Source organism: Oncorhynchus clarkii, chromosome 9 (assembly GCF_045791955.1).
Source record: "Oncorhynchus clarkii lewisi isolate Uvic-CL-2024 chromosome 9, UVic_Ocla_1.0, whole genome shotgun sequence".
Taxonomy (NCBI): domain Eukaryota; kingdom Metazoa; phylum Chordata; class Actinopteri; order Salmoniformes; family Salmonidae; genus Oncorhynchus; species Oncorhynchus clarkii.
The window spans coordinates 72,922,436-72,940,163 of record NC_092155.1 but is presented as its reverse complement, the minus strand read 5'-3'; the positions used below and the strand labels follow the sequence as shown (position 1 = coordinate 72,940,163).

The 17,728-nt window shown below is 43.7% G+C and overlaps 2 protein-coding genes across 4 annotated transcripts in view; one reads left to right on the top strand and one right to left on the bottom strand.

Annotated features, from left to right (window-relative positions):
* Nucleotides 1-847: 847 nt before the first annotated feature.
* LOC139417398 (LHFPL tetraspan subfamily member 5 protein-like) lies at nt 848-5,844 on the top strand. The gene is made up of 4 exons (XM_071166670.1): nt 848-1,544; nt 3,544-3,714; nt 5,211-5,447; nt 5,618-5,844. The coding sequence occupies exons 1-4, from the start codon at nt 1,268-1,270 to the stop codon at nt 5,626-5,628; spliced, it is 696 nt and encodes a 231-aa protein (XP_071022771.1). The 5' UTR covers nt 848-1,267; the 3' UTR covers nt 5,629-5,844.
* A 2,024-nt stretch (nt 5,845-7,868) lies between these two features.
* Nucleotides 7,869-17,728, bottom strand: part of LOC139416924 (SRSF protein kinase 1-like) — a 29,062-nt gene continuing 19,202 nt past the window's right edge. The window contains exons 13-15 of one of the 3 annotated variants that reach the window (XM_071166101.1): nt 17,188-17,257; nt 15,023-15,115; nt 7,869-9,618 (exon numbers count right to left, since the gene is read on the bottom strand). In XM_071166101.1, coding sequence (XP_071022202.1) covers nt 9,431-9,618; nt 15,023-15,115; nt 17,188-17,257 — 351 coding nt within the window. In that variant the 3' untranslated portion in view covers nt 7,869-9,430. Of the gene's footprint in view, nt 9,619-10,037; nt 10,131-15,022; nt 15,116-17,187; nt 17,258-17,728 lie in introns of all 3 variants that reach the window. The other 2 variants (XM_071166100.1, XM_071166102.1) reach the window with 2 other exon arrangements.

The window sequence follows — 17,728 nt, the reverse complement described above, 5'->3', positions numbered from 1 at the left end:
AAAAAAAACAGCAATTGTCGGCTAATGGAAACCATGGGCCAGAGCTATATAATGTTTCTACAGTATTTAGCTATGCCTTGTGCTAGTATCGTGTGACTCCAATGTGACATGCCAGTAAACTCTGTACATTTACACCAGGGGAGAATGACTGCCCCCTCTCCCGAGAATGACTGCCCCCTCTCATTGAAGCAAGTTCAAGGCCGACCGCGGTACTGCAGAAAACATGATCGGGAATGGAGAAATGGCAATCTTCGTGGTGAATCTTCACTTGAAACGATTATTTTAAAAATTGCACACAGAAAAGTTCTAAGGATAATTTAGTTGCTGTCGGCGTTCAACTTAAGTTACTCATTTAGAGGGGGCAGCACTGAGAATTCACATCCTGGAGAACCTCAAACTGCGCGTATTATGTCTCCATGAGATGTCATCTTAACCGATTTAATTAGGCTTTAATGCGCTATTGAGTCTTCAAATAGAAAGGAATGGTGCTAAGTGATGGATGTATTTGTACTTAAATGTTACCCAGAAACGATTTGATATTGAGATAAAAACGGCTGCATTGGACATTTAATATTGTAACAAAGCTATGTTGTGTTATTAAAAACAACTACTTCTTGAGTTTGTGAACAATGTTGAGGTTAAAACATCACATTGGAGAATTGTCCCGTTAGTCAACAGCCTTATAAATAAATCAAATGATTAACACGTAGCTAGATGTATCTGGTTCCACTAAGCAACGTGGTCCATCACTCCTAACGTCTCTCATCTCCTTACCTTGAATAATTCAACATATCACACCATTACTGGCACGGTTTGATTCCAACACCTTAGGAGACACACCAACTCTTAACAAGTAGGATCTGTCTGCTGCTACAGAGCACTGATCTTCTCACGGACTTCAAGGCAAAGTAAAACAAAGACAATGATCTGAGCGCTCAGTGGGTCTTGTATTAGAAAATATTTGTTTTGTGGACTTACATCTTCCTTTTATACATTCAGTTATAATTCTATATGACAAGTTCATCTGGATCCTTGGAAGTGTCTGGCAGACGACCAAGCGGAGCGTTCACTGAAAACAAGTTGGCATTGAAGAGAAACTCAAACCGACAGTAACTGACAGTAAACCCTGAGAAGTATCTCACCTGAAAGCTTCATGCTCATACTCTCTGCTGACTCAAAACGGGTGACTTTCTGGTGACTCGAGAAGAGTTATCTGCGCATCTTCCACGTCTTCACCCTCACCACCCTCTATTTCCTCGTCAACAAGATGTCAACAACAGAGAAAGTTGAGACCAAATCAAAAAGTGAGAAAATGCTCCCTGCGCAGGAGGCGGCCAAAATCTATCACACCAACTACGTCAGGAACGCGCGAGCCGTCGGTGTCCTGTGGGCGATATTCACCATCTGCTTTTCCATCATAGAAATGGTGGTGTTCATCCAACCGTACTGGATCGGGGACAGCGTCAACACCCCGCAGGCCGGATACTTCGGCCTGTTTCACTACTGTATCGGCAACGCGCTGACCTCGGAGCTCATCTGTAAAGGCAAGGCACTTAAAGGGCCAAGCTGCAGTTGCTACATCCATTTTTGGACATAAAAATAAGTGATACGAACCCGTTGATTCTTGAAGAATATAACTTATGAGCTTAGTTAAGCTTAGATAAACTATTGTACCTCATCAGAACCCAAACTATTAGATTGTTTTACTCCAAATGTTTGTAATCAAAGTACATGTAATCAATCACTGTACAGCCTCAAGGTATGGTTACAAATATTATTTTGATATCATGGATGGTCAGTCCTTGCATCCATAGCTCTGTCTATACATTTGAGAGTGGTCAAATTTCTCCAGCCCCATCCCTCTGATTTTTACCGAAAGGAGTCGCTTTGCATTTGTTTCAACAGCAGATTGCCCCTTTAAAGAGTCACTTTACACAATAACTATCTTTTAGTAGTTTGTTCATTAGTCCACAGTTGACACAATGTCAGCAGTTCATTCTTCAGTACAGAGTAAAAACTGTGATGAGAATGAAAAAACGCATCCCCTTGAACCATTGTTCTAATCACTAAACTGCTTAATGGGCTGCCCTCTGCTCCAGCCTCTCCAACCCACAGAGATCCTATACTATAACATGATGTCATCTTCTGCTCCAGCCTCTCCAACCCACAGAGATCCTATACTAATAACATGATGTCATCTTCTGCTCCAGCCTCTCCAACCCACAGAGATCCTATACTAATAACATGATGTCATCTTCTGCTCCAGCCTCTCCAACCCACAGAGATCCTATACTAATAACATGATGTCATCTTCTGCTCCAGCCTCTCCAACCCACAGAGATCCTATACTAATAATATGATGTCATCTTCTGCTCCAGCCTCTCCAACCCACAGAGATCCTATACTAATAATATGATGTCATCTTCTGCTCCAGCCTCTCCAACCCACAGAGATCCTATACTAATAATATGTCATCTTCTGCTCCAGCCTCTCCAACCCACAGAGATCCTATACTAATAGCATGGTGTCATCTTCTGCTCCAGCCTCTCCAACCCACAGAGATCCTATACTAATAATATGATGCCATCTTCTGCTCCAGCCTCTCCAACCCACAGAGATCCTATACTAATAACATGATGTCATCTTCTGCTCCAGCCTCTCCAACCCACAGAGATCCTATACTAATAACATGATGTCATCTTCTGCTCCAGCCTCTCCAACCCACAGAGATCCTATACTAATAATATGATGTCATCTTCTGCTCCAGCCTCTCCAACCCACAGAGATCCTATACTAATAACATGATGTCATCTTCTGCTCCAGCCTCTCCAACCCACAGAGATCCTATACTAATAATATGATGTCATCTTCTGCTCCAGCCTCTCCAACCCACAGAGATCCTATACTAATAATATGATGTCATCTTCTGCTCCAGCCTCTCCAACCCACAGAGATCCTATACTAATAATATGTCATCTTCTGCTCCAGCCTCTCCAACCCACAGAGATCCTATACTAATAGCATGGTGTCATCTTCTGCTCCAGCCTCTCCAACCCACAGAGATCCTATACTAATAATATGATGTCATCTTCTGCTCCAGCCTCTCCAACCCACAGAGATCCTATACTAATAATATGATGTCATCTTCTGCTCCAGCCTCTCCAACCCACAGAGATCCTATACTAATAATATGATGTCATCTTCTGCTCCAGCCTCTCCAACCCACAGAGATCCTATACTAATAATATGATGTCATCTTCTGCTCCAGCCTCTCCAACCCACAGAGATCCTATACTAATAGCATGATGTCATCTTCTGCTCCAGCCTCTCCAACCCACAGAGATCCTATACTAATAATATGATGTCATCTTCTGCTCCAACCTCTCTGTATGTGTAGGCTATTCTGTATGTGTAGCCTATTCTGTGTGTCTTTCGGAGGGGTTTGAATAACGCAGAAGACAGAAGAAGAAGAAGAAGATGTTTCATTGGACATCAGAGATCATTGCAGTAATCTTCTTCTTCTCTTCCTCCTCCTTCATAAAGGAAGTGCCTTGGACTTTGCTTCCATCCCGTCCCCAGCCTTTAGGACAGCCCTCTTCTTCGTGGGTACATCCATGCTGCTGATAGTGGGCTGTATGGTCTGTTTCACTCTGTTCTGGTTTTGCAACACCGGGAGCGTCTACAAGATCTGTGGGTGGATGCAGTTTGCATCAGGTGAGATTACAAGGCATTCTCTAACCTAACTAACTTGTTCATTTTAATGTATAGTGTCCTGTGTTTGGTGAGACACCATGTACATCCAGGAGTGGATCTAGGGGAGATTGGGGGAGATTGGGGAGGGGTCCACCTCTTTATCCAGCCTCTAGGCAACCTTGGCTCACAAACAGCCATACGGTATGTACAGTCATACCGGCCTCTGGTTGTAGTTGTCATCCCCGTTGTCCAGGAGAGTTGACAAACCTATCGTGTACAGTCATGTGACTCCCCAGTGACATCTCCTCTTTCAGAGGTGGCTTGGGTCCAGTGCTATTGTCAGCAGGTGACAACAACACTGTGGACGCCAGCTCAAAGGGTTTCTGTTTGAGTCCAGATTCTGACACCTACGTTCAAGCCTACCTTCAGGGGGTAGATGGATTACATGGAACATGATACATGTGATGTTTTGTCTCTCAGTGCAAGTCTATATCTGTACGAAAGCCTCCGTACATACTCAGGTTTTACAACTGACGTACAAGGCTTTTGACACAACAGTTATGATACGTCAGATATTATTGGCGCAACCGTTGTGGATAGTCTGTCTGTCTGTCTGTCTGTCTGTCTGTCTGTCTGTCTGTCTGTCTGCCTGCCTGCCTGCCTGAATGCCTGCCTGCCTGCCTGCCTGCCTGCCTGCCTGCCTGCCTGCCTGCCTGCCTGCCTGCCTGCCTGCCTGTCTGTCTGTCTGTCTGTCTGCCTGCCTGCCTGCCTGCCTGCCTGCCTGCCTGCCTGCCTGCCTGCCTGAATGCCTGCCTGCCTGCATGCCTGCCTGCCTGCCTGTCTGTCTGTCTGTCTGTCTGTCTGTCTGTCTGTCTGTCTGTCTGTCTGTCTGTCTGCCTGCCTGTCTGTCTGTCTGTCTGTCTGTCTGTCTGTCTGTACATATTACCTCAATCATTCACTGTATTTCTATACATTCACCTCCCTATGTATTCAGACAGTAAATTGTAAATGTGTCTCTATACTCCAGCATTTTGGATTTGAGATCAAATGTTTCATATGAGGCGCTAGTACAGAATATCACCTTTTATTTTGAGGATTTTTTTCATACATATCTGTTAAAACGTTTAGAAATAAAAACACTTTATGTACTCTGTCCAGCTTGATAACAGTCATGTATAGTCTCTTCACTCTGTCCATCTTGATAATAGTCATGTATAGTCTCTTCACTCTGTCCATCTTGATAATAGTCATGTATAGTCTCTTCACTCTGTCCATCTTGATAATAGTCATGTATAGTCTCTTCACTCTGTCCATCTTGATAACAGTCATGTATAGTCTCTTCACTCTGTCCAGCTTGATAATAGTCATACAAAAGTGATGGATAGAAAATTACACCATTTATAACAAATTTTGACTGTGAATATTTTCAAGTGCGGCCCTCCGGCCCATGGTGAAAATGAGTTTGGCACACCCTAACCCTAATGGTAATGTCTGTCTGTCTGTCCGTCCCTCCCCAGCCATCCTGATGGTGATGGGCTGTATGATCTACCCTGACGGCTGGGACGCCCCAGAGGTGAAGAGGATGTGTGGCGAGAGGACAGACAAGTACACCCTGGGGAACTGTACGGTGAGGTGGGCCTACATCCTGGCCATGATCTGTGTCTTGGACTCTCTCATCCTTGCCTTCCTGGCCTTTACACTGGGTAACAGACAGGACAAACTGCTGCCGGATGACTTCGAAGTGGAGGGGCAAGGTGAGAGAATTAAAATTAGGTGATATTTGTTGTGCGAAGTAAATTTTTGGAGCATGGAGGGACACAGAAAAGTAAATGGCTTGGAGTGTGGGACACTGGGATTATGTCAAGACATCTCCCTACTTTTTAATTTATTTATGTAATTTTCATTCATCCTGTTTCCATTCCAGAAAAGCAATGAGGCGAGATGGAAAAACAATGCATCATTCTGGCACTCATGACTATCAGGCCAGGGATACGGCAAGGCCTCCACGGATAGTGTTTTTACAATGTACACAAAGGTTCCCTTTTCTCCAAAAACATGTTTTTTGACTCATTATGCGAAAGGGCAGTTCTTTAGACTGTCCTGTCCCCAATGGCACCCTGTTTTCATTTGGTGTTTTGCCCTCTTTTCAGCCTTGGTAATTAAAGTTTTATTTTAATATTGTGGATGAATTAAATGTTTTCTGTAAACAATAAGTGTACAATCCGTCAATACACATTTTACTTTCTGAATGAAATTCTAAAGTTTTCTGTTCCTTGGTAAGTTCATTGTACTTCTCGTGAAAAACTGTCCCATCAACAGTAGTTGAGCAAAGAATCAAGCTAGACAAGAGGCCAAACTCATCATATGAAGACATTTTGTTTTAGTGCACAGTGTGGGGTGGTATACAATTTTATAGTGTCTTAAATTGACATTTCAAATATGTGTGATTAACCCTGACGGGCGAAACGCAGCTTGATGTACAGTTGAAGTGGGAAGTTTACATACATCTTAGCCAAATACATTTAAACTCAGTTTTTCACAATTCCTGACATTTAATCCTGGTAAAAATTCCCTGTTTTAGGTCAGTTCGGATTACACCTTTATTTTAAGAATGTGAAATGTCAGAATAATAGTAGAGTGATTTATTTCAGCTTGTATTTCTTTCATCACATTCCCAGTGGGTCAGACGTTTACATACACTCAATTAGTATTAGGTAAATTGCCTTTAAATTGTTTAACTTGTGTAAAACGGTTTGTGTAGCCTTCCACAAGCTTCCCACAATAAATTGGGTGAATTTTGGCCCATTCCTCCTGACAGAGCTGGTATCAGGTTGGTAGGCCTCCTTGCTCTCACACGCTTTTTCACTTCCATTGGGAAGACCCATTTGCAACCAAGCTTTAACTTTCTGACTGATGTCTTGAGATGTTGCTTCAATATATCCACATAATTTTCCACCCTCCTGATGCCATCTATTTTGTGAAGTGCACCAGTCCCTCCTGCAGCAAGGCACCCCCACAGCATGATGCTGCCACCCCCGTGCTTCACGGTTGGGATGGTGTTCTTCGGCTTGCAAGCCTCCCCCCTTTTTCCTCCAAACATAATGATGGTCATTATGGTCAAACAGTTCTATTTTGGTTTCATCAGACCAGAGGACATTTCTCCAAAAAGTACAATCTTTGTCCCCATGTGCAGTTGCAAACCGTAGTCTGGCTTTTTTATGGCAGTTTTGGAGCAGTGGCTTCTTCCTTGCTGAGCGGCCATTCAGGTTATGTTGATATAGGACTTGTTTTTGCAGTGGATATAGACACTTTTGTACCTGTGTCCTCCAACATCTTCACAAGGTCCTTTGCTGTTGTTCTGGGATTTATTGGCACTTTTCACACCAAAGTACATTAATCTCTAGGACACAAAATGCGTCTCCTTCCTGGGCGGTATGACGGCTGTGTGGTCCCATGGTGTTTATACTTGGGTACTATTGTTTGTACAGATGAATGTGGTACCTTCAGGCATTTGGAAATCGCTCCCAAGGATGAACCAGATTTGTGGAGGTCTACAATAATTTTTCTGAGGTCTTGGCTTTCTTTTGATTTTCCCATGATGTCAAGCAAAGGCACTGCGTTTGAAGGTAGGTCTTGAAATATATCCACAGGTACACCTCCAATTGACTCAAATGATGTCAATTTGCCTATCAGAAGCTTCTAAAGCCATGACATCATTTTCTGGAATTTTCCAAGCTGTTTAAAGGCACAGTCAACTTAGTGTAGGTAAACTTCTGACCCACTGGACTTGTGATACAGTGAATTGTAGGTGAAATAATCTGTCTAAACAGTAATGTCCTAACCAACTTGCGAAAGCGATAGTTTAACAAGAAATTTGTGCAGTGTTTGAAAATCAAGTTTTAATGATGACAACCTAAATGTATGTAAACTTCCGACAACTATAAAATGCCCTTCTCTTCCAGTAGAATCCCAATAACTCGAAAAGGTGAAAACATTTACTTAGGACATCACTACAGTATGGAAATTAAGAGGAACCCGAGGATATCATTTAGAGTAAAAATTAGCTTTGCATATTGCAGTGCCCCCCCTCCATATCTCCAAACCCTGACCATTAGATCACATCTTACGGACAAATAAAAGACATTAACAGCTGACGGACGTTCACACAACAGAGCTTTCCCACTTCTTCCATATGCTTTATTGACACAGTACTACCCAGACATAGTAGTGTCCACCCTAAATGGCACCATACATAGGGAAAAGGGTGCCATTTCAGCCACACACTACAATTGGTTAAAAACTGTACACAGCTGTAATATACAGAAAGGCAAATTCCTTGGTACAGTTATTTATATATATACACACACATACAAACACACAGCCACACGTCATTTGATATATCTTTCCACAATTTCTCTTCTTTCGGGTGGTGTTCTTATGAACATATATTATTTAGTTAAACCCACAAAACCAGTCTCCCATTGGCTCAAAGTGAATATATGCAAAGTTAGTATTATAACAGATTTTGAAAATGGTTTTTAACTGGCTGATCTAAAAAAATAGCAAGACAGTCCTCCATTGTATTTATGGGTGGTGGGGACCTACAAATAGTTCAGTCAGAAAGGAGAGTAGAGTGCAACCTACGAGTCCGTTCATCTGCCCTATGTGCAACTTCCTAATACTACGCTTAATACAGACAAAATGCCTTACGGGTGAAGGAGTAACACAGAAGAACTCTTAAAGTGAACACAGACAGACATCAATTACGTTTTATCAGAGGAGAGAAAACGAGTGGTATCAAGTTATTTAACAGAAACAGGATTACAAAAGTGAAGGGAAGTTCATTGATCTTGATTTTTTTCCCCCAGGTCTTTGTGCCGGTATAAAACGAAACAAGATGGTGGTGAGAGAGTCACAATAACAACAATTACAAAGACAAGTCCTCATACAAGTGAGTAGCGTACGGAGCACAGAATTCTGGACCGCCAAAATGACCATACACCAACGTTGCCTACAGGCTTATTTAAACACAATCAGTACAAAAGGAAAGAAACAAATACAAACGTAGACGCTCCTTGACGATAATAAGAACACAATGTAAGAAAACAAAACCAAAACAGAAATAAATAAGTCATCTCAGATATGGTTGAATTGGAAAGTGCTCTGTTGTTGCAACAAGTCTCTTGTGAGGGGTTTAATTTGCATCGCAGTGACCAGAGACGACCACTAGAGGGAATACATCCAGGGGTGTATTTAGGAAAATGAAAAGCTCATGTTACTTTTCACTCATTTAGCAGACACTTAGTCGCTCTGGATAAGCGTATCTGCTAAATGACAAAAAAAAATGTCCAAACGTGACATTGAAGATAGAAACTGAATGAATAAAGTGGACCCAATTCCCTATTCTATTTGACAGATGATCGTATCTCTGTTCAACGCCATACATCTGAAGGTTCAGTAACTTTACATCCTCCTGAACATGGCCACATGGTTTTACATTGCAGTGGTTGGAAGGCTCCATTGGGGAGGGCAATCCAGGCCAAGGGGGTGCATTCAGCAGAACAAAACGTTCTGGAATGTTCTGATAGAAGTCTCTTAATGTAGAACATTAATGCCTCTATGACACGTAGAAAAGGGAATCATGTCACCTCTAGTCATGACAGTTATCTGCAACATTCCACAATGTTTGCCTACTGAACAGGCATCGGGGTATTTTGATTTGCAGTACTGGAGGCTGTCACTGGGGGGCGATCCAGGGGTGGCGCAGGCAGTCCGCGGCCGTGGCCCTCTTCTCTGGTACCAGCTCCAGCATGGGGAGGAGGAAGTCGGCGAAACAATCAGTCTCCTCTTTGGGCCACTCATACTTATCCTGCAGCACCTCTAGTAACCCCCATGGCTTCAGCTTGGTGATGTGCTTCAGGTCACCTAGGAAAGAGAGCAGGGTTAGACACAGAGACAGCACAGTCAGTCAGAAAGAGAACAGGGTTAGACACAGACAGCACAGTCAGTCAGAAAGAGAACAGGGTTAGGTAGGTCAGTCAGACGGGGTTTCTCATCACACCACCATGACAGGGGGACATAATCACAATGACAAAACTCCCCACCATGACACACACACACACACACACACACACCCAAGACTGTCATTAAAACGTTCTTTATTCTCTTGCTACACAACATTTAAGACCGTCATTCAGCAGTAAACCTGTGATTGTGATTTAACAGAATACCATTGAGCATAGAGGAACACCCAGAAAAACATTAAACATCACTATGAACAACACACACCAATGTTGACATTTACAACAATGGGGTGGACAGGTCTTCATTTAAAAAAACATTACCTTTCTTGGTGAAAAAATCCTTGGAATATTTCCCAGCCGTTATGAGTTTGCGTGGGACTTGCCCCAGCAGCTCAATGATCAATGCAATATGGTCTGACAGAATAAGAGAGGGTGGGGGGGGGGGTGGGGGGGTGGACGACACCAACAACATATTCATCAGACAGTGTTCCAGTCACAGGCCCACCCTGTGTGGAGGGGCAAGGGGGGGGTTGAGAGAGGGTCAGTCTGACAGCACTTAGAAGAACACACCATTACTTTTGTGGTGTCCAATCCCTTTTAAACCCACTGAAAACTAAGTACAGGGGTCAATCAGTTTAAATTCAATTACTTTTTGACAGCATACGTTTAGATTTAAACATGTTTGCCTATGAAAGAAGTGGTTAGAAAGTCACTTTTTGGACCCTAATGCCAAAACATTCAGGAGATAAAAAAAATATATATATATATATATATTTTTTAAAAAGGTATCATTTAACGACAATTAGCTATAAAAAAATGGTAAACTCCATAATTATTTAGCCTATTCGCATATGTTGTAGTTTAGACCACATCCCACATAATCGGAGGTTGTGCCCACCATCGGTTGAGACACAACATTTTGAATTCAATTAGGTAGTTGCCATGACGCCCTGGCAGCAGTGTCCTCTAGACAGAGAGTGCCTGTAAGTTGTTACATATTTAGTTATTTTAAACGTTTTTTGGAACTAACATTTTTGTTTTTGATAACAATTAGTTTTTATTGCAAATATCTGGTGCTTTTGAGTCATGGATTTGCAGATTGACTGACAGGTCAACTCCTTTTTGCCTTGGCTAGGTTGGAATCCTAAAAGGTTGCTTCCTAAAGGTTGCTTCCTAAAGGTTGCTTCCTAAAGGTTGCTTCCTAAAGATTCAAACCTCAAACAGCCCAATTCATTCTCTTAGAGGAGGTGCTCCCACAACAATGTAATTTGTACCACATAGAGGTTAAAGTATTGGATCCGTCACACACCACACTAATCAAGCATTTAGCGACACCCGCAATAGCATCTGCTAATCACATGTATGTGACCAATAAAATACAATTTGATCCCAGTCCACTACATTTTCAAGCTTGTTTACTATTATATGAAAGCAAGCTTTGCTTTAGACTTACAAGACCATCATGTTTGATTGAGTGAGCTGTTTTGTATTGTACTAACGTGGTGCCTGACTAGTTCGTTAAACCTTTATTTAGCAATGTCATCGAGAAACATATATATTTCCATAAAACAACGTTTGGTCAGTAGGTGCCCAACATCACATCAAGGGGTGGCCTGTTAAGATACAGTCCCTCATACAGAGGTCTATAGAGCCTGAGAACGTCTGGATTGTCTTAGCAATTGTTATAAACAAGCTTTAAATGAAAACTGTGATGACTGCATTAAAATACAGTAGCTTGCATTGGCCAATATATTTAAATGATATTGGCATCCATTTTATGTTCAATCAATAGAGTTCTGTTTTGCTAATTGTAGGATACTGTCAATTGTTTTTGCACCAATTTCTTGATATGTAGGCCCTAACACATGCACAATGTGTCAAATATTTGCTTTGGTGCATAGCCTAAGCATTAAAATAAGCCGCCTCAATATTTGCTTTAGTGCATAGCCTAAGCATTAAAATAAGCCGCCTCAATATTTGCCAATTGGTGATGTTTTCTCACGAGGATCTGATCCATGATCAGTATCTAAAATGTTAAGGAAAGATTTGAATGGAGAACGTTGAAGAGAGCAACACTGCCTTTCTTTCAAACCAGTACAGACACATGCTCTAACGACGTGCTCATGGAAAGTTCTCCCTATGTGGTGTTTTGGGGAAACGCGTGAGAGTTCGTCGGACGTTATTGAAATGCTGAATCGTAAAAAAAAAAAAAAAAAAACGCTCGAGTTCCATCGCTATCGGGAAACCGGGCACTGGGTATTAATTCGTAGGCTATTTGCATTTATGCAAAACATATGGATTCTCCCTTTTAACAAAAAGGAGTGGGGAGTGAATCTCAACAGCTGCTTTGCATTATGAACATACCAGTTCCTGTGACTCAAAGTACTGAATACGTGAGAACCCCAGATCCTCCCTCAAGTTATTTGCTTGTTGATGGTTATTTCGTATTACGGGGACCTACACTGACATCTTTTGGACTTATTTGTTTTGGTCCGGACTGGCCTTGATGTAGAAGTGCACGGACGGGATATTCCCCAAAAACACGCCACTTTGATACAAGTGACTTTTCGTAGCAGGTTAGGAGAGCATTTTCGCTAAGCCGAATCCTTTTTCCTAACCTTAACCTAATTCTCCTAACCTGCTAATAAGTTAAATTCTCCTAACTAGCTGGATCGAAGTGGTGTGTTTTAAAGAGAATCTCTTCCATGGACGTTGATTTTTGGTCCAAACCCAGTGGGAGGAGGCCATCAACAAGCCCATAGACATGGCCCAGTGGGAGGAGGCCATCAACAAGCCCATAGACATGGCCCAGTGGGAGGAGGCCAAACAAGCCCATAGAAATGGCCCAGTGGGAGGAGGACATCAACAAACCCATAGAGATGGCCCAGTGGGAGGAGGACATCAACAAACCCATAGAGATGGCCCAGTGGGAGGAGGCCATCAGCAAACCCATAGAGATGGCCCGGCTCTCTGTCAACCAGCTGGGTGTTTGCATTTCTATGTGACAGGCGTATGCCCACACTACTACACCCCCCCCCCCCCGGCAGTACAATAGGCCCCCCTGCCACCCAGCAGTGTGTTCCTGGGCAGTACAATAGGCCCCCTGCCACCCAGCAGTGTGTTTCTGGGCAGTACAATAGGCCCCCTGCCACCCAGCAGTGTGTTTCTGGGCAGTACAATAGGCCCCCTGCCATCCAGCAGTGTGTTCCTGGGCAGTACAATAGGCCCCCTGCCATCCAGCAGTGTGTTCCTGGGCAGTACAATAGGCCCCCTGCCATCCAGCAGTGTGTTCCTGGGCAGTACAATAGGCCCCCCTGCATTCCAGCAGTGTGTTCCTGGGCAGTACAATAGGCCCCCTGCCACCCAGCAGTGTGTTCCTGGGCAGTACAATAGGCCCCCTGCCATCCAGCAGTGTGTTCCTGGGCAGTACAATAGGCCCCCTGCCATCCAGCAGTGTGTTCCTGGGCAGTACAATAGGCCCCCCTGCCATCCAGCAGTGTGTTCCTGGGCAGTACAATAGGCCCCCTGTCACCCAGCAGTGTGTTCCTGGGCAGTACAATAGGCCCCCCTGCCATCCAGCAGTGTGTTCCTGGGCAGTACAATAGGCCCCCCTGCCATCCAGCAGTGTGTTCCTGGGCAGTACAATAGGCCCCCCTGCCATCCAGCAGTGTGTTCCTGGGCAGTACAATAGGCCCCCCTGCCATCCAGCAGTGTGTTCCTGGGCAGTACAATAGGCCCCCCTGCCATCCAGCAGTGTGTTCCTGGGCAATACAATAGGCCCCCCTGCCATCCAGCAGTGTGTTCCTGGGCAGTACAATAGGCCCCCTGTCACCCAGCAGTGTGTTCCTGGGCAGTACAATGGGCCCCCTGCCATCCAGCAATGTGTTCCTGGGCAGTACAATAGGCCCCCCTGCCATCCAGCAGTGTGTTCCTGGGCAGTACAATAGGCCCCCCTGCCATCCAGAAGTGTGTTCCTGGGCAGTACAATAGGCCCCCCTGCCATCCAGCAGTGTGTTCCTGGGCAGTACAATAGGCCCCCCTGTCATCCAGCAGTGTGTTCCTGGGCAGTACAATAGGCCCCCCTGCCATCCAGCAGTGTGTTCCTGGGCAGTACAATAGGCCCCCCTGCCATCCAGCAGTGTGTTCCTGGGCAGTACAATAGGCCCCCCTGCCATCCAGCAGTGTGTTCCTGGGCAGTACAATAGGCCCCCCTGTCATCCAGCAGTGTGTTCCTGGGCAGTACAATAGGAATGGCGTGCATCTTACAGATAAGGGCAATAACCTCGTCCCTTGAGAGTCAGAGCTGGTCTCTCCTCCATTTTAGCAAGACGCACAATTTGCCTACTGCCATAATCAATTTAATAATCAAATTAACACTGTATGCAAATGTGCTCAAGCAGGCAATGATTCTGATGTTTTACCTGTGCAGCACCAGCACACCCAGACTACTTTTTACATTCAGATTTTCTGGGCACACACTGAAAAGTAACTTGACACTTTATCAGAATGCCAGAATTTATTCTACATGTTTGAAAAAGCGCTGTTGTCAGTCTGGTAAGTTGCTAGCATGCATTTGCACACTTGCAGTGCACAACTGAACCGAAGCTTTGTTTACATGTGCGTATCGGGGTTCAACCATTTTCTATATGCAGTTCAACATAGCTAGCTTACCGTTTCTTAAATAAAACATTTTCGGCTATGGTGTGTGTGTTGTAGTCTTGGTTATTCTTAGGTCGATGAAATGTAGCATAGCTAACTGCAGTGTTTGTCCTGTTGGAAACCTGTCTACCTTGTCTTACTGTAGCTTGCTCTATTGAGTAGCTGTTGGCCTTACAAACATATTTCAGTGCAAAAAGGTGACAAGTCCAATGATCAATTTATGGATGCTGTAGTCTCCTCCTTATCCAACACCGACATATTGAGCTTGAGCTATATGTTAGGTTGGGGCAAGAAGTTGACATTTCTTCACCTAATGCTAAATTACCCTGTTAAAAATCCAGTACGTGGTTCTCGGTAACGGCTGGGGAGCTCATGACGAGGAGTGTGTTGTTTTCCTCCAATCAAGTTGATTAGCAAATGTTCATCAACATTGGTGCCATAGTGGCTTAGATCGGATGGTCGGGAGATTTGAATTGAACTTCAACCAATCCCTACTATAGTTTGTACCAACCGGACATTGGAATGTTAGCAATTGGGATGGTGGGACTTCTGTTGCGGTCAGAGGACCTTGCCTGCGTTACCCTCCCTACTCTTCCCACACCCCTCCTATGTCCCCCAGGGCAGGCCACAGACACACAGTAGCATACCTCTTCTGTTGAAGTATTCCTGTGAGAATTTCCCACTCAGTGCATAGTGGCGGGGAACTTTCCCCAACAGCTCAATAATCAGAGCTAGGTGGTCTGGAGGCCCGGGGCAGATCACAGAGAGAGAGAGAGAGAGAGAGAGAGAGAGAGAGGGATAGAACGAGGAGAGAGCAGAAAGAGAGGAGGGAGACAAAGTGGAGGAGAGAAAGCAGGGGATACAGGGAAATAGAGGGGATGATGAAGAAGCAGAACAGAGCCAAGTGGCAGCATATTAAGACAAATGGATAAAGATGACGACGTAATGGCATGAAATGACGCACACGTACGACAAAACCCTGGAATGATTCTAATTCTACAGAGAAAAGCCCAGTCTCTTTGCCAACCAAACAACTGCAGTGGTTTGAAAATAGTTTTTTTAGTGCAGAAAGCCTCTGTATCAGTGGACTGAAGCCTTGTGACAATGACCAAAGGAGTTGGGCAAGACGGCACAAACACATCAGGAGCAAGATACTTGGTTTCCGTTTCACATAAGACACGCCAGTAAGATGGAGAATGGCAATGAAGTCATTCATTGGGGTTAGCTGTTAGAAACTCATCAAGGCAGTATATACACACACACACACACACACAGCCAATCTATAAGGACGTGTTTAGATGCAAGGTGTGAGCAGTAGGAGATAGATAGCTGTAGCTGACAGCAGAGCCTGAAGACATCATAGAGTAAACTGAAATGACATTCCTCCTTATAAGGCTGCACAAGCCAAGGCGTGCCAGTTAGATGTAGCGTTGCCCGGGGCTTTCTCAGCCAAAAACACGCCACTGAAACAATCAAGCCGCTACAAACTGAAAAAGGTAACTGCACATACAGATGTGCGCAAAGCATGGTACCGAGGCAGCAAAGGAGGTGGAGAACAGCTGAAGAGTAACGTAGGGATGAGGTGAATGAGGGATGAGTAGGAGAAGGGGTGGGGATATGTGGGCACCATCTTCAGAAATATGGCTCCAATTTGTTATAGTGGAAATAGACACAGGAATGCATGTAGGTACCCAACATCACATGATCATAGATTTACTCATAACAATAATGTCCAATAAAGACCAAACAGGTTTTCTTGGACTAAAAAGCGCTTTCACTGGAAGATCTACACTGAACGTGGTTTTTAGTCCAAGACTAGGCTTAAAATATCTGGGAAACTGGCCCTTTAAAGACGGACTATAACTGCTGCTGCCAACTCTTCTGGAAATATATGGCATGACAATGATGGAATAGTTGGCTAAAAGCACAATGCATAGGACCAGGCTAGCTGACTTATGCTAAACCAGGACTCCAGGACTTCAGGAATCCAACCCTGTTCCTGGAGAGCTACCCTCCTGTAGGTTCACTCCAACCCTGTTCCTGGAGTTACACTCTCCTGTAGGTTCACTCCAACCCTGTTCCTGGAGTTACACTCTCCTGTAGGTTCTCACTCCAACCCTGTTCCTGGAGTTACACTCTCCTGTAGGTTCACTCCAACCCTGTTCCTGGAGTTACACTCTCCTGTAGGTTCTCACTCCAACCCTGTTCCTGGATTAACACTCTCCTGAGAACCTACAGGATGTTAGCTCTCCAGGAACAGGGTTGGAGTGAGAACCTACAGGACGGTAGCTCTCCAGGAACAGGGTTTGAGAGCCCAAATGGCTATTCAACTAATATCACTTAAAGGACTTACACAAACCGTGGTGTTTATATTGTCATCTGGACTACTATTCAAATCATACAATAGTGTACCACCAAACGCATTGCACAGTATCGTACCATCGAATACACACCACCTACTGCAAAAAGCATCATTGTTGATTTTTAAATAATTAATTAATATTTAGGACCAACTAAAACCCCAAAAGTGATGGAGATTAAATGACAAAGCATTCCTATTTTGGTAAAGCTTTTCACAGTAGGCCAATAGTTAATATCACAAATCCAAAATGGCTCTCCCTTGCATATTAGGCAGCTGAAGCAATTTCCAACATATGTACATATCTGCCATTTTCAACATAAAATATAGCTCTACATTCAACATACATTAAAAACAGACTGCTACAGCGTAGAGACAACCATCGAAACACTAAAAACAGGAAAAGACCAGCCTAAGTAGATCCAAATCAAGCAGCAGAGTACGTATCACTACCTTCGTCCCTGGAGTAATCTTCCCCGGAATGGGGCTCAAACAAGTAGTCCCCAGTAGCCAGCTCAAAAGCCTGCAGAGACAAGTAAACAAACTATAAACATAAATAGCAACAAAACACAGACAGGAAACAGACACTATACTGTAGGGAGAAAGACAGTCAGCCATTCTAAATATTATCTACTTCCTGTACAGACGTTCCTCTTCCCGTAAAGTCAAATATCCTTTAATATCCCTAAGTTAGGAAATTTACTTGGCTAGTAAAAAAGGGAATTCTAGTCCTTAACTTTGTGATCCATCTAAGACGACCTAACTAAGTTAGTAAATAAATAATGAAGCCAATTTGTATATTGCTGATTCATGATCTATGTTAGGGTTCGTGCAGATATCCAAGGGTTTAGGACGTTCAGTAATGAGACTGATGAGCTAATAATACATTAACAGAAGACTAATCGACAAGATAACAAAATATCTGAAGTTAGTCAGGGAAATTGAAACTATAAACATTTTTCCGTGGTGCCCCAACTTCCTAGTCAATTACTAT

What these genes read in the sequence shown, in the direction of transcription:
- LOC139417398 (XM_071166670.1), top strand. Translation starts at nt 1,268, where the DNA reads ATGTCAACAACAGAGAAAGTTGAGACCAAATCAAAAAGTGAGAAAATG. An exon ending in CTCGGAGCTCATCTGTAAAG is followed by an intron (nt 1,545 to 3,543) that starts GCAAGGCACTTA and finishes TCCTTCATAAAG; the next exon opens with GAAGTGCCTTGGACTTTGCT. An exon ending in GTGGATGCAGTTTGCATCAG is followed by an intron (nt 3,715 to 5,210) that starts GTGAGATTACAA and finishes GTCCCTCCCCAG; the next exon opens with CCATCCTGATGGTGATGGGC.